The 24,868-nt window shown below is 40.4% G+C and overlaps 1 protein-coding gene across 8 annotated transcripts in view; it reads right to left on the minus strand.

Annotated features, from left to right (window-relative positions):
• RBMS1 (RNA binding motif single stranded interacting protein 1) overlaps nt 1-24,868 on the minus strand; it is a 219,757-nt gene that overhangs the window by 9,892 nt on the left and 184,997 nt on the right. For 4 of the 8 annotated variants that reach the window (XM_030326110.2, XM_030326104.2, XM_030326107.2 and 1 more), the window contains exons 5-10: nt 20,207-20,364; nt 17,926-18,005; nt 4,430-4,545; nt 3,484-3,533; nt 3,264-3,357; nt 731-778 (exon numbers count right to left, since the gene is read on the minus strand). In XM_030326110.2, the coding sequence (XP_030181970.1) occupies nt 731-778; nt 3,264-3,357; nt 3,484-3,533; nt 4,430-4,545; nt 17,926-18,005; nt 20,207-20,364 (546 nt within the window). The remainder of the gene's footprint in view (nt 1-730; nt 779-3,263; nt 3,358-3,483; nt 3,534-4,429; nt 4,546-17,925; nt 18,006-20,206; nt 20,365-24,868) is intronic. The other 4 variants (XM_032594423.1, XM_030326109.2, XM_030326106.2 and 1 more) reach the window with 3 other exon arrangements.

Consider the following 24,868-nt stretch of genomic DNA (forward strand, 5'->3'; position numbering starts at 1 on the left):
CAAACTGGTCACTCTGAATAGGATGAAATGATTATTTAAAACCAAGTTCCACGTGCCCATTCAAGAAGTATTAACTGAGTACCAGGCATCAAAGAGAAAAAGGCAAAGAAGATATGGGCCCCACCCTTAAGCAATTTATTGTCTAAGCAAGGAGATAAACAAGTAAACAACTCAAATCGTGAAAGTGTTAAGACCTAGGCACTTTAGGAATGCAGATGAATGAGAATTAATTCCAGCACATCTCATTACAAACTAATCCTTAAAGTATGTGCTTATTTAAAAAGAATAACGAAATTCAATCCCTCTTTGATACCAGGACATTAGGTTTCAGGAATCTTGTCTGGTGGTCAACAATTTCTAGTTAGTGTGGAAAATAAAAATCTGAAAATCAGATTTAGGAAATTAAACTCCAGTAACTACATCTTGACATGTACAGTCAAAAGGGCACCTGCACAGTAGACCCTCTGGGTTCAGGAATAAGCCATGAGAGTCAGGTTCCATGGCAGGAAAGAAAGCCTGTGCAGTCTGCCACTCCAGAGAAAAAAATATCAGTCCATTTCTTGATGCCCAGAGCATTACAGAGGCTACATAACTGTTAAAAAATTAAGTTTCAGTCTCTAATTCTTAGCAACAAAACCCTCCTGTATCTTATCCCCTACTGTTAACTTCAAAGGTTCTATAGAGAGGATATGGGGGAAAGTCATGGGGGGAAGAATGTATTGTGATTTACCTTGATAGCAGAGCCCCGATACTTGTTTTCTCTGGTTTCCTTTGCCACCTAAGGCAGACCAAAGTTAAGTGCTTCTGCCTTGTTAACATTTCAGTTATCTGGACTGCAGTCTTTCCCCACTGGGGTACTACTGGTGGTTTCTTGCAGATGCCAATTTCTCAAATACAATTGTATAAGCATATGGTGGTTTAGTGGAGAAAGGCCCACTCCAACACGAGTGCGAGGCCTTCACTGAATAAATTGTGGGGAGGAGAGCAGCTCCCTGTAGCCCCCAATTGGGGCAAGATGCTCTCATTTTTGTATGCTTTCAGTGGTCCTAATAATCTAACAGCTTACAGCATTATGGGGTTAGGGAGCTATAACACCTAATCCAATTTTCTTTCTGAAGCAGCAAACGAGCTCCTGTCAATTTCTATTCCTCAATTTTCCCTAACTATAAAATGGGAATAATAATCTATGTTCTTTGAATTCTTCACCATTGGTTCTCCCCTCCTTTGGGTCATGGCTCCCTCTGAAAACCTGATGAAAGAAATAGAACTCTGTCTCCCTCCCACCGCCCGCCCCCCAACCCCGCCAACTAACTGCATACACACAAGCAACATTTTGCAAACAATTTAAGGGAATCTCAGACTACTTGAAGCTCATCTGCTGACCCCACTGTGTCCCTGAATTTATGGGGTTAAGAACCTCAGTTTTACAGGTTACAGCACTAAGTGGCAAATGGAATGAAATTCCAGATGCATCTTAGGGAAACACAGAATGCTCAGGAGAAGAAATCAGGCCTTTGAAATGAAATGCTGTTTCCACAGTCAGGTCTCCTAATTTCTTTTTTCTATTCTATGAAACAATTCTGTGGCCGTAATGCTCACTGCCTTACAGTAAAGAGGGAAAAAGGTGGTAGGGACATGCATTAGTAGCTGAAATAGTTATAGCAGCACAATTCAAATCAATATGCACAATCATTTACCCGAGAATAAGCTTACTTGTCCCTAGTTTTAATGATCTACATAAATGGCAGAGGTTTCCAAGTTCGGATTTTTAAAAAGAACTACCTTTCATTAGGGAATTGTTAATTAGGGAAAACACATTAGAGCAGATCTCACTGAGGCTTCTAGAGTAAGGGAAAATAGAAAAATTTTATGTCCAAAATAATGAAAGAGGCATGAAATCACAAATACCATGCCCAGCAGATTGAAGGACTAGCCCAAGTAACATTGAAAACCCAGACAGATAAAAGAAAAAATGAGTGAGAACTCAGGAAAAGGCAGAAAGAAGACCTAAAAGCTGAGGGAAGCTACGAATGCTCCATTAAAACTTCAGTTTCAGTGCACTTAACCACTTCTCTTTATTATTCGAAGCTACTTTTATGTTTTCAGACAGAACCACCTTAATGATATTGCTTATGTTGACCAATCCATTATTTTAAAAAGTATAATGAATATACTCTCATCAGCCCGCTAATCCTGTATATGTATTAACGATGATGATGATAATCACGGCTAACATGTAGTGACTGCTCATGATACACCAGGTACTGTGCTGAGCTCTTTACATTATTTAGTCCTCATACCAAGCCTATGAGAAAGAAACTATTATTATCCCCATTTTAAAGATGAGGAAACTGAGGCTTACAGAAATAAAATAACACAGTTATTAGATATTGTAGTTCCCTAACCCCAGAAATCAGGGCTACAACATCTAATTCAATTGTTTTAAAAAAAACAAACAAACAAGAATACACAAAAGTTTAGTCACACAGGATCTCAACAGTCAACAAAAGAGAGAACTATATTCCCACGTGTCTGTATTGAACTGTTGTTATGTTTCTGTCTGGACCAAGGCGGTAACCCTGTTAGAGGTACTCTGCTATAGGAGGAGAAATGAACACCACCAGGTTCGTGGCGAATAGGAGGTAACCCTGCAATAAAACCGAATCACAGAACAAGGTACTTCATGAGATCTTGATGCTAAGTTGGGAATTTAAGATAAAGCCTCCTCAAAATAACCTGTTTAAACAGGGAGTCACCTCCTTTTTTTTTTTTTTTTTTTTTTTTTTGCAAATCTCATTGCATTGCTCATTTAATGTTACCTCATGGAGACACATCTTTATTCATTAGCATGTTCACTTGCTCTTTTCTTAGTTCCTGCTGAGGAATAAACAAAGGCAACGGTGCACATCTATTCTGTATTTTACCTAACGTCAACGTTTTTTAAGTTTCAACTTCTGGGACACGTGGTGTCCAACAGCAAAGCCCGCTGTGGAGGAAGTATGTGGGTTCATCCCAATTCTAAAATGCTATGATTTCAAGGACTGACAGCTGATAACCATTTTCTCTTGTTTTATATTCTCTTACATAAAAGTAAGTCTCTCTGTCAAATAAAAAGCAGCTTATTCTAAACTGGCTATCCAAGCTGCATAACATTGGACTTAAATTTCATTATAAGTGTTTAAAATTTTAAGACACATAAAAACGCAGCAGTGATTCACAGCCGGCAAGTTGTCACACTCTTGATGAATCCTAAAGGTACAAACCTGGTAGGCAGATACAGGAGATGCAATATAGGGTGTGAGAGAAGTTTGAGTGATCATTCGGTTTGTAGCAATACTGTATGGTGAAGGATAAAATCTAGAACAAACACAAAAGCCTTTATTAAGTAATCCTTTAAAAAGAATAATTCCCGGAACAAATGTCTGATATCTTCCACCTTCACATTTTCCCTCAAGCCATTATGCATTGATCTTAATGACATACCCGTTTTGTATAGCAGCTGTGGTTGGGTCATACGTAAGTGTCATTCCAGCCTATGGGAAAGAAAAAAAAAAAAAAAAGAATCACTCACTGCAAGGGCAAGGTTTACAAATTCCATTTCTTAGGTCATGGCAACATAAAATAGAGATAGTTTACTAGCATTTGATAGAAGTGAGAGTTTCCTTTAGGCAAACATAAACTCAATATGAGCATTCAGCTCTACACCTGCACAGTCTCGTTTGGTAGTTATTAGTTGCATGCAGTTATTGAAACATGGCGTCTCTCCAGCACAGTGGCTATATCTCAAGTGCTCAAATAGCCACATGTGGCTCGTGGTTATCACTGGACAGTGAAGACTCTAAACATTTCTCTGAGTCTGAGTCTCTGAAGACTCTAACATTTCTACTGGATGGCACCTCCTTAGACATTCTTGAACTAGTAGGTTACTTAAAAAAAATTCATTGAAAATAAATATGGAGAAATGGACATCCAATATTTTTATTGTCTTTTTTTTTTTTTTAAAGAACATTACTCAAAAGAATTAGGCAAAAAACTCAACAACAAATACACTGTTTGTTTTAATAATGTTACTTAGGATAATTTCTGAGTAATTATAAATGTAAACCTTGAAGAGACCATGACGTTAAAAAAATACCAAACAGTTGTTCCATTTCTTCGAAGCAATTTAAAATTTTCTTTTACTTGATATGCAGCTAACTGGGAACCATTAACTGCACCCACCATCTATCTGTCCATCTGGAGAGTCATCACTCTCTTAGCACCATTTTCACTGGGAAGAGTTTTAATGGGACATCATCTGCATCATAAAGCCTGAATGCTGGCACCTATTTCAGAAGTACAGCGGCCAAGTCAAGATGCTGCATGTGTGCCCAGTCAAGTAGGCTCTCATGATTACACACCCACACTGAAGTCTCAAGAAGGGACTTACAAGTCTCACCTCTCCTTCTCTATGCCATGGTCTTCCATTAGGGATGTATTTGTTTGGGTTCTGCCTCTTCTTCTGTCCTCCATCCGCAAACTTACACAATAAAGGTTCTGTGGGAGCTGAATGAATGGGGACAAAAAACAGAAAACAAAATTGTATGTGTGTGCATGACAAAATGTAGTTCAACTTTTTTTCTTTAAATTTTTTTTGAATGTTTATTTATTTTTGAGAGAGCGAGAGAGACAGCATGAGCAGGGGAAGGGCAGAGAGAGAGAGGGAGACACAGAATCTGAAGCAGGCTCCAGGCTCTGAGCTGTCAGCACAGAGCCCGATGTGGGGTTTGAACCCACAAACCATGAGATCATGACCTGAGCCAAAGTCGACGCTTAACCGACTTAGCCACTCAGGCGCCCCCATTTTTATCCCTTCAATAGAAGCTGTGGCAGGTGCCATAAGGGAATTGATAGAACACTTTAAGCCAAAGGTTTACGCAGACCCTTATATGATTATCCGCTGGTGAAAAAGATAGTAAAGAAAATATATTAGTTATTATTTTCAAACCACAGAGTGATGAACACATTTATTCTAAGGAACCAAAGGAATCTTTTCATTCACTTTTATACTTCTTTACGTGCAGACCCACTTGTTTTCAATTCTGTTGATGAATCTCCAAATGCAAATAACATTGTATCACCTCCCCCCACCCCCAAATTAAAAATGCTCCCTTAGCATCTCATCATTCATTCTTCAGAGAGGCCTTCAATTCCCCCAGGAGAAAACAAGTTCCCCTTTATACTATAGCTCATATTATATTTTTAAAAAAATTTTAAATTTTTATTTGTATTTTTATACCTAGCATTTATAACAACTTGGAATTGTGGTGATTTGTTTGGTGTCTGTTTCCCCCTCTGGAATGTAAGCCCTGTGGGGAGTGGTGACACTTATTTCTTCATCACTGTATCCCCAGTGCCCAAGTATCTGTCATGTTGTAGGCATGCATGGCACCTTGGTTGAACCAATGGATGAATAAAAACAGGTCTCATATGTTTATTTGTGAAGTACAGCCTTGAAGACAGCTGTTGTAAGAAACGCAAAAACACCTACCCAAGCTATTTAAAGTTTTTTTTCCTGTTCTTTTAATCATCCCTCTTGGGGTTGCTTTACTGTATATCCACATCATAGAATGACCCAAAGAACAACTCAAGAAATGAACGCAGAAAAGCAAAAGATTCAGAAACTATCACACAGGGATAAGTATTCATTAGCTTAAAAGAAAAAAAAAGGTGGGGGGGGGAGGTGACGGCATAGTAGTCTACCCATGATTTTTCATTTTCTTTGCTTTTCCACAATGAAAATAGTAGTATATTCCTGAAAGTTGTGCATATTTCGATATGTTTCTGGTTAATGTAATAAAGGCAATCATACCTTCCTGTCTGGTTCTCACATTCTGTCCTTTGTCTACTACAGAACTCTGATTACTACTTTCAAGTTCTGTTTCAAAGTTAAATAACCAGGAAGAGAAAAATATTACTTATGGAAAATTTACTCCTTTCTCCTTTGCCTCTTATTATCCTAATTCATCTCTTATTTTATATCACTATTACCCACCCACTAATGACAGGGTGGAAGCAAGAGTGCCTCTCAACACTTCTCTGCCAAAAAAACAAAACACAACAAAAAACCCAACTGTAATTCCTTCTCAGTGAGGGATCTAGGCTGTCATCTGGTATGGCTTCCTCCTCTCCCCGGTGTGAACCAGTCCAGAGGGACAGGCTGGAATGTGAGCTCACTTCTGAAAGGCAGCTGTACTACGGGAACCAGAAGTTGAGAACAACACTGTGAGGTGTTTGGGGAGAATACCAGGGAATCTTGGCCCTACCACTGTTTACCTTCTGACTCCACCCCCAGGCCTCAGGCTTTCCTGAACAGGGAACTTCCATTTAAGACAAATGGGCGTGAAGGAAGACAGACTGGGGCCAAATCCTAGACTGCAGATGAATTACTCTGTCTTTTCAAAAAAATGTACTGACTTTTGGAAATGTCTATACCCACCAACAATCTCAGAAGGTAAAGTAAGTGGATACAAAGGAGCAAGAGGGCTTTCTCATAGGTGATGATGTTTTTAATTCTATAACCACGCGTTTGGCAACAGGTGGAAACGAGGGCCAGGAGAACACTGCTTTCGAGTAGAAGGAAGGGATAAAGGGCAAACCTGCCTGAAAGTTAGGATTTTCCTTCTGCCACACGTGGGGATGTCTCACCTTGAAGTCTAAGGACAAACAGACAGCTCAGAAGCACAATCTCATTCTTCACAGATCTAAAAGTCCTTCTGGCATCGAATGTTTCCTCCAATGATGTTTTAGAATTTTTACTCCCCATAATCTTGTAGGGCAAGTGAGTAGAATAAACTCTGCAGTGCTAGCCCTTTGTGGGACTTCACTTTGAGGACACCCTTTTATCTAGAGGCATTATAAAGACCAGCTAGCTCCTAGACAGAGATTTAAGAGTTTTCCAAAAAAGATTTTTAACTTGGCACACTGAGTAATGCAAATGGACCATTTTCCTTCATGAGCATCATTTCATCCAGAGAAAGGAGGCAACCAAGTTGGACACATTCTAGAAATTCACTCTGGGCTGCCTAAGTAGGCAGGTGTGAACAAAAGTATTTAGGCAGCAATCCCTGGGAGCACCAAAGCTCTACATTTGCTCAAAGGCCAAGTGTCCCTATCTGTGGTAAGATGCTGTCAATACATTTTCATTCTTCTAGACTATGCTCTGCCAAAAAAAAAAAAAAAAAAAAAAAAAATCTCATGCAACAATAAAGCCTGCTAGAAACATCTAATGATTCGGTAAAAGTCGATGAGGTAAACATCAGGTAAGCAATGACACGTTTGCAAATATATCATTCAAAATGAAACGGAATAGGATGTAGTTGAATCTTTCAACAACGAATTATGTTTACTACATGATGTGGTGATGTCATTAGGATATTTTTCTCCCTCCAAAAGCAAAAAGGTAAGTTTAAACAGTTTGATACTGGCAGGTATCCCATATTGTTGGAAAGCAAATTTCTTATTTTAAAGAATTACAACCAGCAGAAATGACAGATTTTTTTTTTTTTTTTTTTAAACATAGTTGTTGGCTCCCTGTTTTAGGGAAATGGGAGTGCCCCAGGATTCCATGTGAGGCAAAATAAAATTCTAACAGCTTCTTTCCTCTGTTAAAAATTCTCTTTGGTCTGTTTAGCAGTTGGAACTTATTATTGAGTGCCTACTATGTGTAAGGTATAGTGTTAAGAATGAGGAATACAATCGTGGCTAAAATAGGGTCTTATCTCACACAGCTCTGGCAATCTAATGGGAACAAGAGTGCAGAGTCTTATGAAAACCCATTTAGCCATTAATGGGACAGAATATTGTTTTGAGAGATGTCCGTTTTTTAATAAAAATGCCACCCAGAAGCGAGATACTTCTGATACTGAAATGGCTGTTATTTCTTTTACAGTGGCTGCTTTATGTACCTGGGTGACATTATGAAAAGCAGGTTATCCCTCTGCGTTCTCGATATCTTATTTATTACATGAATTGTACCGTGTGCTTCAGGAAAGCAACTATGTTAAGATTTCTTTAAGATATTTATGTTAGCATGAAGCTGAGCAAGGGTTAGAAGATTTCAGTTAGATTTCTGAATTGAAAGCAAACAAATACACCCAGATCTGTGTCATGGCTCACTTATTTTTAAGTGTGTGGGAGACTGTTGCAAAATGAGATATCCTTATTTGATTAGCATATCCTGTGTCTTACTTCAAGCCAGACCAGAAGTCTCTAGCATTTGCGTTTTGAAGCCTAATACACAGTTTCCAGGTTGAATACTGAGAGATGCCATGGGATGTCAGATTGTTCTACACATCAGATACTTCCGGTGGCCTGCTTGGCTGTTCTTTTCAGAAGGGAGATATTGAGGAGGACTGACATGCAGAAAAGGAAGTGCCATGAATACTAGCAATATGACCATGATTAACAGGTAGATTTGGGCATATTACCTCAAAAATATTCATATGTAACAGTCACCCCATATCTTTTACATGGTCAATTTTCTAGATTAGCAATATTTTATCCTATTATGCAAAACAGTAATTGGTAAGAGTCCTAACAAATGATTTGTGACCTAAGATATATTCCTGTATTAAAGTGATATAAAAATTCTATCAAATTAGCCATACTCGATTGATTTTGCCAAATATGCAGAGAATTCTTAGCCGAATTTAATTAACCACCATATTTTGGGTTTGTAAGGGGTGTGCCTCAAAGGGTGTGAGAGAAGGTCAAATTCTCTTACTATCCAAGACAGAAAAGTTACTTATTTATCAGAACCAACAGGAACATGTAATTCCAAAAGCTTGACCATTGTAGTATATAACCTTCCAGAGATGATGCCACAAACGCAAACACTTACCTGATATTTTCTGGCACCTCTTCAGAGCCATCTAAAGTGACTGCGTTGTAGGATTCTCCAATGCGCCCTCCACAGGGCCTTGTGAGCTGGGATGACCTTTTATGAATGCCTGATTTTGTGGTACTAACAATCTGGTCCCATCGTAAGGGACAATGAGCTCTATGGGTGATGCTCTTGCTGATTCACTGCTCATCTCTACCAAACAGTTTGCTTACCTATCTTCTGAAGCTCAAACTCTGTAACTATTTAGGCTAAAATGTCTTCCCTTGACATCCACGCTAAAAGTCACTTCTGGTATGCCTGCTTTGACTAACCACTGTGGCTCATAATTTGACCTCCTAGAAGTCTTCCTCACCTATCCTAATCCAGTGGCTCAGAGAATTAGAGTTGTCTGTCGTTTGTAACAGAGTGGACCTTTTCCTCACTGTGTTCTAACAGCTGGAGAAACTGCTACTTCCAAACTCCCATTTTTCTAGTTAAGCAGTATTTATCCTAATCAACATTCTGTAAAACGTGAACTGCCCTCGATGGAAGTTTTTCCATCGGTTGTGGAAAACCAGCCCACTCAGCAACTGTAATTAGCTTTCTTTCTGATAACATTGCCTACTTTCAAAATTCCTCAACTAGCAACACGCAAGTAACTATCTGGGGCTCTTCCTTTAAAAATTTCGACGTAGGGATCTAATACATATTATCCATTTTTTGTGTGCACGTCATCACTTCCTGCCTAGCTTCCTCTTTGTTTCTAACCAAATCCTGCTGTCCTGTCTAAGCACCACACAGAGCCACAGCCTCTCTCCGTAGACGCATGTCCTCCTACGCCTATTTTGTTAGGTTCTCTCCCACATTCCTGACCCTTGTAGAGTGGTTCCTTCTCCCACTCAGCTTTACCTATCAGTAAAATAATGATTTAACAACATAAAAGTCAGGTTAAATAAAAAATAAAAATGTAATCCTTCCACATCACTCCAAGTTAAATATTTTACTATTCTATATTTACTGCTTTTCGCAGTCTAAACTTTTCATATTTGCAACGGTAAGTCTTTTTCTCCTACCGTTTTCATTGTGGACCTTTCCCTGTCTTATTATGGAATCTTTTTTTTTTTTTTAAGTGGCTACATAAGGTTCATTTTGAAATGGGTTTATGTACAGTTTCTTTGTTGTTGTAACTAACACTATATGAACATCTGTGTGTGTATCTTATTTCTCTCTTTAACCGCATTAATGCCGACTGCTAAAATGGTGGTCAGGTTGTATGGTAACACTGGCTCCAGACTAGTCTCCCTGGTTTGAATTTTGGCTTTGCCATTTGTCACTTAGTGACTCCAGGCAAGTTATTCAATGTCTGAGGTTTCATACTCTGTGGAATGGGGATAGTAATTGTACTTATTTCAGAGGATTGTTACAATTAACATACAAAATGCTCAGAACAGCTCAATGCACAGTAGCTATTGTTATCATTCTATGACGACAGGAGGAAGTCAAATGTTTGAATTATGACTCTTCCTCTCGCCTTTGAATTATTAAAACAAGTTCTCAGGAGAGGGACTTCTGGTTTATTAATGTTAGAAACATTTTTAGAGACTGGCCTGTTTTCCGTGGACTTTGATTTTTGTGAGATTTTAACAAGCTGGCCAGGGGTTGCCTCCGCCTTGGCTTCACATACAATGAAGAAATGTTCAAGTTGGAGTTAAGGATGAAGTTACTGGCAAATGCCTTTCAGAAAACTGTTTCACAGTAACACTTACACTTCCCACCCAAGGTCCTTATGCTTTAATAAAATTTTACTCTGCTATTTATTGTTCCTCCCTGGCAGAACCTGATAGCGAAAAGGTATAAAACTGATCTGAGGGATCTGCTGTAGGCTGGGTATGATCGATGGAGCCCCATCACCGGCCTGGCATGGCACGCCAAGCATCTGAGGCTGAAACAGTGGCACATTTCCAGTTGAGATCCCTTGTTACTTTTTAAAAGCTAGACTTCCCCTCCACAGTAGAGAATGAGTTTGCGTTTGGAGCTGTAAGACAGCCCTCTCCCCACGGGCCACCCAGGAGTATTCCAGCAGTTTCATGGCAGTGATTGTTCTTCCTAAGAGCACAGCCCTTGGAGCGGCTGTCTTGACAATACACATGTTTAGACTCTGCTCTATGTACACACTGGGTAAGGGAGACAGGAACACATCGCAATCCCAGGGGTGTGATCACATTGTCCTAAAGCTACTACCAGGAGCATCACACACGTCTTCAAGGGTTTCTTTTGTCCAGAGCTGTCAACATTTTCTGTTTTTACAGAGTAACAATAGCTTAAGAGAAACATTCAAGGAACAAAATAGGCAATAAAAACCCGTGAAAGATTTCTAGCCTTTTCGTTAGAGTCATAATTTTTCCTCTAAACATTACCTTTCTGCCTCCTGGCATAGGACAATGCCCAAATAATATCACCTATAGACAGAGACTTATGAAATGTGGGTAGGAGCAGTTCTCAAGCCCTGCTGGGCATATACCCAGTCTGAAAAGTCAGAATAACACAGAAACAGATGTAAAACAAGCTGAGGTCTTTGGACAGACCTGGCCAGCAGTTATGCACTTCACTGGAGCCCTTCCATGACAGACGAAGCTTCGGGCTGTGGCAGAACGATGCCAGCACAATACCGAGAATATAATGACTCACATATCCAGGGCTAGACACATTTTTCTCTTTTAAAATTCTTCGCCCTTCGCACACAGGAACGTATTCAGACTCCGAGAACATCATGGAGAGGTCCAGAAAGAAAGATGAGTAATCACACTGCATCCTGCAGCACTGAACATATATGTGGACTTTGTCCGTGTGTGTGTGTGTGTGTGTGTGTGTGTGTGTGTGTGTGTGTGTATGCGTAGGCAAAAACAGAAGGCACGGAGCAAGCACTCTAGGACAGTTCCAGCTAATATGCCAACGTGCATTCATTAGTCTTCTCAGAGACTGTACTCTCTTCCAGACAGGTACAGGAAGAGCATTTTTTAGACAAAACCCTGAATCATGACCATGAGTGACAGTGTTGTTGCCTGGGGCATGTCTCCTAATCTGAACATCTGGTCTAACTAATGAAAGCTCCCCATCCCTTGTTTCTAACATTCACTGTGTGGGAAACCACCACCATATGATTTCCCCGTAACAGAATTTTTATCAAGTAAATATTAAGTTATTTCAAACCTCTGTGAAATTCACCTGGATTGTCTGACAAAGCAGTCATTGGTTCTTTAACCCTGGTTCGGAACCTTCCGCGCAAATCTGATGTACTGCAAACCAGTTAGCACTCAAAACCAAGATAGAAATCAAGACAAATCCAAATAAAAGGACAATGCTTCAACATTTTCAGGGGAAAACAAGAGGCTGGATGGGGTAGGATCGAGGGGATGGCCTTATGAGTAATTTTTTTCCAACACAAACTATTATGTATATTTAAGAAAGTTTGATGGAAGATAAAGCCTCTTTGGAAATATGGTAACATCAGGGCCACCTGGGTGGCTCAGTCAGTTAAGCGACTGACTCTAGGGTTTTCAGTCAGGTCACCATCTCATGGTTCTGTGAGTTTGAGCCCCGCATCAGGCTCTGCACTGACAGTGTGGAGTCTGCTTGGGATTCTCTCTCTCTCAAAATAAATAAATAAACTTAAAAAACAAAATATATGGTAACATTAGGCACCAAAGCACAAGATTTTTAAGAAGCAATTTCAGAAAATAGATTGAAAATAGATTGAAAATCCTGATGTGGATTTTCACAGAGCCATAAACACGTACTACATTATGCACATGCCCCCAGGACAGGGTGGAATATGTCTGGTGCGGGGGAATTCAGCCACATCACTCTGGTATGAAAAGAGCTGGCAGAAGGGTGGGTGGCACGTGATAAGTGACAATTTATGTGCAGATCTGACCTCCTGCTTAGCCACCTAGAGACTTTCTTAAGACCGCTACAGTTAAGATGAGTTCACTATTCAGTTTGTTAATTTTCATAGTGTCTTTTGGGGAATGCATCTAACGTGGGTTTCTTTTCTGTACTTGCTTGGCTCCAATGTCACAGGCAAATTGCCAGTTGTGCAAGAATCTGAGTACTCTGACAGAAACCATCCTGGGTAATTCTGCTTATGCCGGCTCAACAACTTGCATCACTGATTAAACCATCCTCTGACTGTATTTATGAGACGTTATGTCTGCCTAGCAATGAGCCTACATTATTTAGACATTAAAGTGGAGGCTCATTCAATTTACCCTTGCCTGACAATATTTTTGTTTTTCATCTGGCTCTACTGAAAATAATATATGCATTCCTTGGAGAAACCCATGGTATGCAGTAGCCATTTAGGCAATTTGAGAGAGCAGTATCTAATAAACAGACTGGTAGTCAAAGAAAATTTTCGTATTATGTGTACCAAAAAAGGGGAAAAATCCAGAGAAGTTCAAAACTGCTTCAAATTCTGTTGTGGCTCTCAAATCCACTTGGGACTTGTTTTGGGGAAAAGTTGAGTTGACTGGAACTATCCTTCCAAGGCCCACATTATACATTTCAAACTCCTGCCTAAAGGCAGTTCAAACTCGTTTACATGCAAAGAAGTATTCAGAGAAACCCTCAAAATAGCCATGATTACTGTGATGAGCGAGCCCTACGTGAAAAAATGCTCTTGGAAACCACTTGGTAACCTCTGCTGTTATAGGGCGATGCACAGGCTTTCTGTGCCTAGCACAAAATTAAAAATAAAACAGCCCCTGCTGCCAAAGAACTTGCAGTCTAGTTGGGAACTAATACATAGAAAAAAATCAGGAAACGTTAGAAAATGGCACAAAATCAAGTTCTGATTCAGAACAGAGAGAGTGACTTGACTGCACCCCCCCCCCCCCCAGCAGTGATTCTCTGGAAGCAGAAGGAATCTGTTTCTTACCCCCCCGGTGACACCTGGCACAACTTAGAAGAAACTATTCTCTACTAGTTGCAAAGGTACAGAGACTCCTACAATCATTTACATGTGGTTTGGAAATCAAGGTCTTTTTTTCCTTGAATAGGTATGACCAATAGTCTTTAAACCCACTTCAAAGAAAACAGTTTAAATCATACAACCATGAAGTCCAATCTCGATCTGTGACACCCTGAGATCTACTTCATTCAGGAAACTGGTAGATCTTATCTCATCTCAGACTCACACAACAGCAAAACAATAGTGTGCAGGGGTATTCTTCCTTCTAGAACTTTCTTTGTTGTACGTAAAAATGAGCTGAGAAAGTAAAGTGGTCACTGGTGGGTGGATGAGCAGCCCTTCAGAGGGACTAAGAGCGTGGGGTCCTGACACTGATGACATGGGGAAGTGAGGAGAACACCAGGAGTCGGCTGTGCACACGTGGTAACCTCAGAAGGCCCCGCGGGGTAGGCTTTACAGAAAGCTCCCACGTATTAAATTTCTCTCGTCTTTACTTGGCTGGAGGGTAAAGACATTGCTTTTTATTTTCTTTCAACTCAAGTGCTGTTGATGGAAAACAAAACGAACTTAAAAAACAAAACGGAAGCTCCTTCACAAGGTTGAGTTCCCTGGAATAGTGTATTCCAGGTCTTTTTATTGCACGCTCCAAACTTGTGCCCTCAGGCAGTTCAAGTTCACATGCAGCCCTGCAAACTGTGTGCTGTCGGGTTTTAGCATGCCAAGATGAAGTGCAGTCTGTGGTATCATATGTACTTACAAATAGGTTCTTCCACGAAGTGAGACTTAACTAGATACGGAGAATTAAAGTAAATCTCTAATCACCACTACCAGCCACCCAGTGAAGCATGGAATACTGGGGCTACAGCAGAATAAATACTCAACACCAGTTACACATGCACAGCCTAGTGTATGGGGCAAAATGGAAACCTCTTCCAGTTGGTGGTCGGCTGTTAGCACACGAGCATGTGAACATGTAGTATTGTCTTGGTGAACAGTACAGTGAAACTCATACAAAACCAACAAACATATGGCTGATGTACTGTGCCGGGATGAAAACAGAAAGATGAGAAAAGTTTCTGCCTTCAAGGAGCTTCTGGTTTAGTCAACTGACACATTTAAACATATTAAGGGGACACAGAGGACAACCCAACTGAACAGGGGAGGCTCTCACACAAGGAGGCAAGATTTGAACACAGGCCTGAAGGGTGAGGGTTGGAGAGCCAGGTTAAAGGGAACTGGAGGGAACTAACTTGGAGACCATATGAGAGAAAGCAGAGAGGAACAGGGCAGCATGGCATGTTTGGAATACATCTGCAGTTTGGCCTGGGAGGACGGTACATAGTAAGGCAGAGAACAGAGAGAGGGCTCAAGAAGTAGGCAAGAGCCCTTTCACCTCTGGCCTTCAATGACATTCTAAGAGCCTGGAAGGGAGAAGGGGGCTTTTCGCCATTAAAATGACACAGAGGCCTGTATTTTATCAAACTCGCTGGCCGCAGGCAGGGAGGGTATCTGGGAAAGGAAAGGCTAGCTATCAGGCAGGCAATTAGAAGCCTGCTGTAATGGCCTTGGTGACAGAGAAGGGGTTAAACTAGGCTGCGGTGGGAGCGATGGAGGGGAGAGGGTAGGTTCTAGAAGTTATCAAGAGAAAAAAAAAGTAAGGACTTGAATGGCTTTGTAGGTGAGAGATGACGGATGGTGCGGAAGGCAGAGCCCAAGGTGACTCGACCCTGAGTTTCTGGCTTGAGTGCCTGGCTGGGTACCAGTTCCACTCACTGAGAAATGCCTAACTGACGAAGAGCAGGATTAGACGGGAAAGGGGGCTCGTTCTTCTTTGGAGACAGTGAACGTGTGGTGACTGAGACCAGGCAGCCTGAAGCTCAGGGGAAAAGCCAGGGTAGGAGATGAGCGCTTCTGAATGTACATACCAGCTGAAACCTTGAGAATGCATGACGTCTATTAGAACTGTGGAATTTGGGGAAATAGCAACAATTAGGGTTTAGATAGAAGAAACAAGCCCACAAAAAGAGAAGGAAGTAACACAAGATGGGAAGAAAACAGAGAGATGGGTGAAAGAGACGTCAAAGGAGGACACATTTCAAGGATGAGTAATGGACCAGCAGCATCAAGTATAGCAGACAGACAGCATCACAAAGATAGAGAAGCTTCCAAACTGGATAGTCAGGAGCTAAGTGTTAAGGGCTGAATTGTGTTCTCATGGCTCCCGCCCCCCAAAAAGGCTGGCATCCTAACCCTTGGTAACTCATAATAACAGAACAGGACCTTATTTACAAATAGAGTCTTTATGGTTAAAAAGAGTGGGCCCTGATTGAATGACTGGTATCCTTGTAAAAAAGGGGAAATTTGGACATGGAGACAGACATGCACAGGGGGAAGAAGGCATGAAGAAACACAGGGAGAAGATGCTCATCTACCAGCCAAGGATGGAGGGAGGCCCCTCCCTCCCTGCCAACACCTTGACCTTGCACTTTCAGCATCCAGAACTGAGACAACACATTTCTACTGTCTAAGCCACCCAGCTGGTGGTACTTTGTCACAGCAGCCCAGCAGACTAATATGGACAGTTTACCACGCAAGACACAAGGGGAAGAAGTCAGGTTGGGGAGGGCTGAGGTATGAATGTAAGGCGGAAATGGGGACTACACTCTTACAAGGTTTATGTGAGAAAAAAGCTAGAGAGGAACACAGTGCTTGGTTTAATTTAGTTTCAAGATCAGAGACACGTGAATGATCTCAAACACAAATGGATAGATTTTTCCGGGAAACTATTTCAAATTTAAAACGTATTGGCATAGTTCATAGTTTTGTTCTCTGTATTCTGTGATTTAAAAAAAGGCCTGTTGTAGTAATGGTCACAATTTTTGTTCCTAGTATTATTTGTGCATTTTCTCAACTTCTCTACCAATTAGTCATGCCAGAGATGTTACAAATTGAAAATAAAGGTTTTTGTGTTTTTCTGGAAAAAAAAAATAAAGGCAAAAGACTTTGAAATTATAAGAGAGGGAGGGGATAACTGGCAGAGCAAGGTCCTGATGGGACGCGATCAAGGCCACAGCTTGGGACCCCCTGTTTTTTGAGACTTCAGGGAAGGAAGGAGTTAAGAATGGGGATGGAGGTGGTCCTTGTTGGGAAGAGGCAGGAAGTTGATGGTGTTTCCACCTGTGATCTCAATTTTACTCATCAAGTAAGAAGCAAAGTCATCTGCTCAGAGTTGACAGGGGGTTAAGGAAGAACGGAGCAGGCGGGTGGAGACTGCCGCCAGGGAAGGATGAGAAAACTGAATGAGGACCAATGATGCTGGGGGTCTGGTCATGCTGGAGACAACATTTACCTGCCTGGATTTAATAGAGGCAGAGGAGGTGGCCTGTTGTAGAATTAATCCAGGTTTAGCATTCTGCAAAGCAGGTGTGACCAAGGTACGGGTACAAGAGAAGTCACGATACTGTTGAAGAAATGGTTTTAGCACTCAAGAACGGAGATGAGGTTTGGCAGGGATGGAAAAGTGGTAAAGGAAGATCCCTCTGTATTTTGGATCAGGTTTAGTGGGAGCTAGAATGAGAGAGATCTTGGAATGAAAAGCTCCTGAGGTGTGGTATTCTTGGTCATGACAACACAAGGCAGAGCGCTGGGAGGAGGTGGTTAGAATGGACTGGACAGAAGGGCTGTAGGGACTGAGGTCCGGGCTCCAGAAGGGGTGCACGGTGACACATGCTGAAACCTTCCATGAGAAAGGCAGGAGCTAAGATGGAAAGTGCCTCGGCCCTCAACGGACAGGACTGCAGGACACAAGATTTACTGAGGATGGTAGTGGTAAGATGGGGAGTTACAGGACAGCCTGTCTACCAGAGAAGGAGGGGCTTCCACAAGTCAGACCCTCTGTCCTACTGGCATGGCTTCCATTCCTATTTAAACACCCAATGTCTGGAAGAGACACATTTTTAAGTCTTATTTGTACGATCAAAGAAATAAGTTTTAAGAGCTAAATGAGAGTATGTGGTTCTTGATACATCATGTGCTAAAATTATACATACATTACATAAAAAACTACTGATAAAATTTTAGATAAACAACATACCAGAAACTCCAGGTGGTGTCTTAATGAATTTTCCATTAAAATGACCAATAACGGCTTCGCACTTTTCTGTTGATTCCATCCTATTCATCCATAAAAATAAAACACACGTTTAGAGATCTCTTAGTTGTCATTTGGTTTTGTGCATGTGAGCACTCTTACAGGTTTACTAGATACAAATGAAACCTAGCAAAAATGTGAATAAGAAAAAGTGGGTTTATTCTTTTATCTAATTGTTATATGTGTACTTCTGTCATAAAATGAAAACTGGTCTCCACAGAGTACTTTCTGAATCATAAAAGAAATACATTATACCCAGAGAGTTTAATATCAAGCACATCAAATGTGTCAGTTTTTTCTACTTGTTGGAAAAGTGGCAATCGATACACAATAGTCTTTCTTGGTCATGATATTGAATGAAAACAGAAATGCCAGCTCAAAATACGACTGTATTTATTATTGCTGCCAGAATATTAGTCATTTGATGACCTTTCCTTTTATATAGTCACAAAAGGACAGACTCAAAAGTCATGATAAGAACGAGTGAAAATCACAGGACACTCCTTGTATGGTTTTACGTTAGCTTTAGGTTTAAAATTAAGTCAGCAAAGTCAGTTATGTACCTTCTTTGTCACCCTGGCTTCAGAGAATGAGCAGAGGACGGAGCCTAACTTCACAATTTATTCTACATCTGCAGGTGGCTAAAAACGTTTGAGAAACATTTCAGGGAAATTACATTATTTTGACTTTTTTTTTAAATGGAAGAAACACTGAATAATCTATTCAAAATGCACTACACTCCTGATTACCCAGAGAGTTACATCTTGGTTTTAATGGGTAGTAACAGTTTTAAAAAGCCATAGAATTTAATTGGGTTCCATCTTTGGATACAAAACTGAAACTGCTTGATCTGCTTTCCGAACACCCACAGAGGTAAGGATTTTTAGATGGTGCTGAGCTTTTCACTGTTTCCCTTGGACCTTTGAAGCAATGAAGGGTACACTAGAAATGCAAGTTTGGGTGACTTTCCACCCGTAGAAATTTTAGTTTTGTTTTAAAATTATCTGGCAGAACAGAAAGAGCTGTTAGCTAAAAACCAGAAGAACCGAGTCCCAGACCAGTGCTTGGAAGTCTGGTGAAAATGCAAACATTTCTTCTTTGACTCCATTTTCTTACATGGAAAATAGTAAACAATGCTGTTTGTGTTGATTTCACAGGTCTATGGGAGACATGATGGTCACCAAATAGGATACTGCATATGAAAGTAAAATGCCAGCAGTTCTTCTTCTAAAATAAAAGTCAACACGTTGAAAGATACAGACGTTATGTGTTCCTGCACAGTATGAATAGGTTCCTAAATAATGTAAAATCAGTTTTCGTGCATGGGCTTTCAAATTAGAACTATGTCAAAAATCAAAGCTCCTTCTGTTTAAGATTTTTCTGTTGGAAACCAAATTAACCAATACACTGAAGTATCCTTTCTGGGGAGGAAGGTATGAAAATAAGCTGTAAGGGGCCCCTGGGTGGCTCAGTCGGTTAAGCGTCTGACTCAGGACTTCAGCTCAGGTCACGATCTCAGGTTTGTGAGATTGAGCCCTGCTTCAGACTTCTACGCTGATAGCATGGGAGCCTGCTTGGGATTCTCTCTCTCTCCCCCTCTCTCCTCTGCCTTCCCTGCTCTGCTCCTACTCTCTCTTTCAAAATAAATAAATAAACTTTAAAAAAAGCTAGAAGTGAAAGCACTTTTAGATATATCTGTAACATATTTCTTAAAAAAAAAAAAAACTAATCTGAAGCAAAACTGTAAAATGTTACAACTGGTGTAGCAATTGGTGGTTAGACAGGTGTCCAATCATTGTCTTACTTTCTGAATGTTTGAAATAATCTAATCCATTGACTTTATGATGAATCAAATTTCCATCTAATAAGAAAAAGCCATACCAATTTATTTATAAAATCTAGGAGCCTATGATTGTTACTTTTAAGAAGTTATAGGCATCTGGTCTAATTAATCAAAACATCAAGGACACATATTTTCAAAACTATTGCTCATGTGGTATTTCCTTGCCCTGGGTCACCGAATATTTAGTGTCCTCCGGTTCAAGAATCCTAATGAACTCCCAAAAGATCTGGAAAAACTACCAACCAAAACTTACACATTTAAATTCATGGTAGAGCTGGCTCCCATAACCCTGCCTCTTCTCTTTTTGCTCGACTTTTATTTTGCAGGAAACTTAGCAGAGCTATTGTCACTGACACGATAAAGACAGAGCAGCGTGCTTACCTAGCAAAGCCAACACCACGACTCGTACCACTGGAATCACGTAGTATCCTTGTAGAAATAACTTGTCCAAATGGCTTGAGCATAGTTTCAAGTTCTTGCTCATCCATGGACAGTGGCAAATTAGAAATATATAGGTTAGTAGGATCTTGTTCCTGTTGCTAAAACAGAACAGAGAATTGTCCGTTAATGTCGAACTGAAGTTGAAGTATTTACATTAACACACTTACTTTTCTTGAGCCACTCTCTCTGCTCAGGTCCTTTTAGAGCGCTACCTAGAGAGAGCATGGGAGCTACAGAACACCCAGGTCACCTTGGACACTTGAAAACAGTGTCTGAGGCTTGGACAATCTGTGCAGGTCGGACATGATTCCACTGCGTCGTTCTTAGCGGATTTGGGGGTGGAATTGCTGGCATGCACTGCGGAGCTGGAGAGGAAGCCCTCATTGAACCACACTCTCAGCTGTTTGCAGCGCTCCCAAAAATAACCAACCTCTCCTCCACTACTATTTTTAGGAGTCCATTTCAGGCACACTATTGCACACAAGGGTAATACTGTGAATAATTCAATCCAGAGACAGATAACAGATTCTGAACCAAGGCGTCTAAAGTCCACTGGGGCTTTATCTCAATCCCCTTCCTCTGCTCCATGGCAGGGTCCTTACTGCTTACTTTTGAGTTGTGATCACCAACGGGGAAAGGAGAGCCCGTAAATTCACAGAGACAAATAAACTCAAAGACATATAAAATGATAAACTCTAGGCAGAGCAAACTTTAGAATCTGCATAAAGGTGAACTCAAGAGTAAATGGGGGAAGGGAGCTCTGCTAAATCCTTGCTCCTCAAAGAGGGATCCAGGGGCCAGCAGTGATGGGATCACCTGCAAACCTATCAGGAATGCAGAATCTCAGGTGCCCTCCCAGGCCCACAGAATCAGAAGCTGCATTTTAACAGGATTTCCAGGTAATTCATATGCATATGATGTTTAAGGAGCAATAATTAGATCATTTCCCACTCACCTTTCCTTTGCTCAGACAGAATCAGCTGAAACCAAAGATACGCAACTGAATTTTCTGAGAACCAGTAACTATTAGGTATATTTACTAAGAGTCCAGTGTTAAATCATCAGAGAAAAAGCTTATATGACAACTGGAATATTTTCTGACCACGTTAGAATCACTTCTAATCACTTCTGCAGGATCACTTCTGCAATTGTAAGACTGGAATTTTAATTTCATTTTAAATCAGGCTTTCCTTTGATCTTACTAACCAAGTGTATCTTTACACACTGAACTATGCAGGCTTATGACTTTTCTTTAATGAGCACTTTTAGTAGTCATTCGTTGATATTTTAGCATTAGGCAACAGAATGGCAAACTCATATTTTAGGTGTCCAAAATGCACAGTGCTTTGAAGCATACACATATTTGAATTGTACAAAAGTCTCTACTTTTAAATTTGTCCTATCATTAATTAAACCTGAAATGAAACCCGTCCTTTTATGTCATCTGGAGTAAAAGTGAACATTGACCTTTCGTGATATACTTACCTGGTAAGATTTAAAATAACAACCTGGTATCCTAGGACATGGCAAATGCTCTGGTATTTCCAAGCATTCAACTTATCAAATCTGGAGAAACTATGGGCAAAAAGTATTGTCCCTATGACCTCCTGGTTCTGACAGTGGGCAGCAACATGGAACCAGACCAGTCCCAAACGTGTGCAGCAGAGGCTCCAGGCCTGGGAGTCCCTGGGGTGTGTCAGTGTGGGTGGATCCAAGAAAAAAAGTGAAATTTTTCAAATGCTCACTAGCAAGCCAAATACTTAACTTCATTAACCCTTCACAGACTGAACAAAATGCTAACTATCTTTGCTTTTAGCTGAAATCAGGATCAGCTCAATGTGGAACGACTGATTATTTTATGCTGAACAAAACCTATCTTTATATCTTTAAGGTATAAAAATTGGAAAGTGATTTAATAAATAAAAAACACTAACAGATAAAGTGGAAATATAAAGAAAAGCAAAATGGTCTTAGGTATGAAAGTTTTCAAATGCTTCTGCAGTAGGGTGAGAAGTAAAATGTTCTCTCCTTATTCTCATTTCACTTACTACATTTGCCCCATTAATTGCACAGCTCCTGGGTTAGTCATCTCACGTGGGCTCTACCCTCCCAAGTCCCTGAAGATTTCCTGCGGTGCAGAAGGCTCTATTTGTTCCTATGGAAGTCTGGTCCTTAACTGGCCAGTACAGATGGAGTCCTTTCTCTGAGGGTGGGTCCTGATGAGCCCCGTAGCCTCCTACAGCCAAATGATGTGTACAGCACATTTCATGCATCCCAGACTCGCATAAAATAGCCTTGACTCCAGTCCCGTCTTCCAGCTGCTTATAGTTAAGTAGGAGAGATAGAAACACAAGTAATAAGTGCTATGACAGAGATGGGTACCAATCACAATGGGAGGACGGATGGGGGGAAACATGTCTTGGGAAGACAGTGAAGACTTTCCGGAGGGCATGACATTGAGTTGAGACTTGGGAAACAAACAAGTTGTTGAGGCTGAAATCAGATTGTGAAAGGCTTTCTAAAGAATTTGATTCTACTTGGTCAGTCACTAACTGGTGAAACTTCCATTTCAGTGCTGCGAACAGCAAGAAGGACTATGTATCCTGAGGAGTCGGCAGGCAGAGGCCAAAGTAACCTTGCCAGAGTGCAAAATTTTTTTGAAGCCTTGTGTTGTATCTTAGAAAAAAAAAAAAAAGTCATGTAAATGTTGCAATCTATTCCCTAACTATTTAGGTTTGTTTTAGTATAGAAACAGTATTTCTGACCTCATACTTTCAAGTACTACTGATACTCTGGGGAGATAAGCTGTGTTTATCCTGTGATTTCATGTACTCGGGTGGGGGAGGGGAAGCAGGAGGAAGGAGGGACTGCCGTCCATGAACTGCAGTTAGAAAGCCACAGTCTGACAAACGAGGAGGTTTCAGAAGCATGGAAACAAGGAAATGATATGATCAAACCTATCTTATGAGAAAAATCTCTGAATCATGCTTAGTCAGATTCAGAATAAAGCTGGGAACCCCCTAATTAAAAAGAATTAAAACCTTCCCTGGGCAAAGATATGGCCTAAAAAATGTTACGTAAGAAACATACCACAAATATTGTGGAGACTTCTCTATAAGTTACAATTATAACAATTAAATGACTAACATTTAAGAATGTTCAGAGGATATTTGTCATATGTGAAGTATTTTTAAAAGGGTTAACAATGTAGGTACAAAATACTTTCTAAATCCATGTTTTAAAATATGATTAAAATATGTGTAAAATACTACATTCTTTAAAGTCTTGATTCAACCTGAAAATTCACCAGTGAAGAAAAAAATAAGCACTAAAATCAGAATCCAGAAAGAAACTGAGCTCTTAACCCATTCATTGGTAAATAGTGAGCTAAAAGTAGACTAAACACAAGTGAATATTTCCTATGATTTTAATACATTTGTTTTCAACAGCAACAACTCAATTAGTTTTTTCATTTGGGATGATCTTTAAAGCTAATGTTACTTATTTTTCTTTTCAAATGGTCAACTTATCCTGCAAACATTAGCTACAAAGTTGAATTAAAAAAAAAAAAAAAAAGAAAGAAAGAAAAGAGAAGAAACTCCAGGCTGGCAGGACTGGCCACAAAAATATCTAATCCCCAAAGTGTCCATGGATCCTATTTACCACACGTTCATAGTGAATGGAATATATAATACTTGCAGTGAGTGGGGAGTGGTTCTTGAATGAGGGTAATTTAGTTTCTTTAAAATCAGTGACAACCATAACTCTGTTTTATTGCATACAATGTTATGTCCCAAAAAACAATTATTCTGTAAATTATGGGTGGCCAAACATAAAGTGGGGCCAACAGGCCTCTTTATATCCATCCTTAGGCATGGAAAAGGTTCAATGGCTTCTCTAACAAGCAGAAAACTAGCTCCCACATTGGCCATGAGAGGGATAAATGGCCACTAATGTTCACTTGAGTAGAAAAGCAGGGCTCAGAGGTCCCGTGTGGTGTAAAGCACTCAGTCATCATCTGAAAGAAATTAACAAAAACCTCCCTGTGCATGTGGAATGGTTCCTAACATGCAAGAAAGGGACTTGGCAGGAAGACCAGACATCTGTTTTCCCTTGTACTGAATAGGTTCACCAACCAGCCGAGAGCTGCTTACAGGCATGTGAATGCAAACTGCCTGAAGCATGGTGGACTCTGTGTGGAAGGGGGATTAAATTCCTGCTCCTTTGCCTATTTACTGGGGGAAAAAAATGTGCTCGCTCACCACCAGGCAAAGAACATATGATGGCCTGCTGACTCCCAGCAGGCCTTAAGAGGTAGTGCTGAAAGGCCTGGAGAAGTCATTCTATTAACAGATATTACCAATGTTGATTTGGTTGTTAAGTCTTTTCAGCTTGGTATCTGAAATTTTCTCTTCTCTTTACTGATTCTGAGTCTTCTATTCTAAAAACAAACACATCTGAAACAAAGCCAAGTTTAACAGAAACAGGAATGGCCTTGAGCCTTTGGCAAAAGCTTTTGATAAGTTTCATCAGGGTACTCTATAGACAGAGCTCAATAAATCTAATTTTTAAATGTCCCATTCTTGTCACTATCTGCTCAAG

Source organism: Lynx canadensis, chromosome C1, assembly GCF_007474595.2.
Source record: "Lynx canadensis isolate LIC74 chromosome C1, mLynCan4.pri.v2, whole genome shotgun sequence".
NCBI lineage: Eukaryota > Metazoa > Chordata > Mammalia > Carnivora > Felidae > Lynx > Lynx canadensis.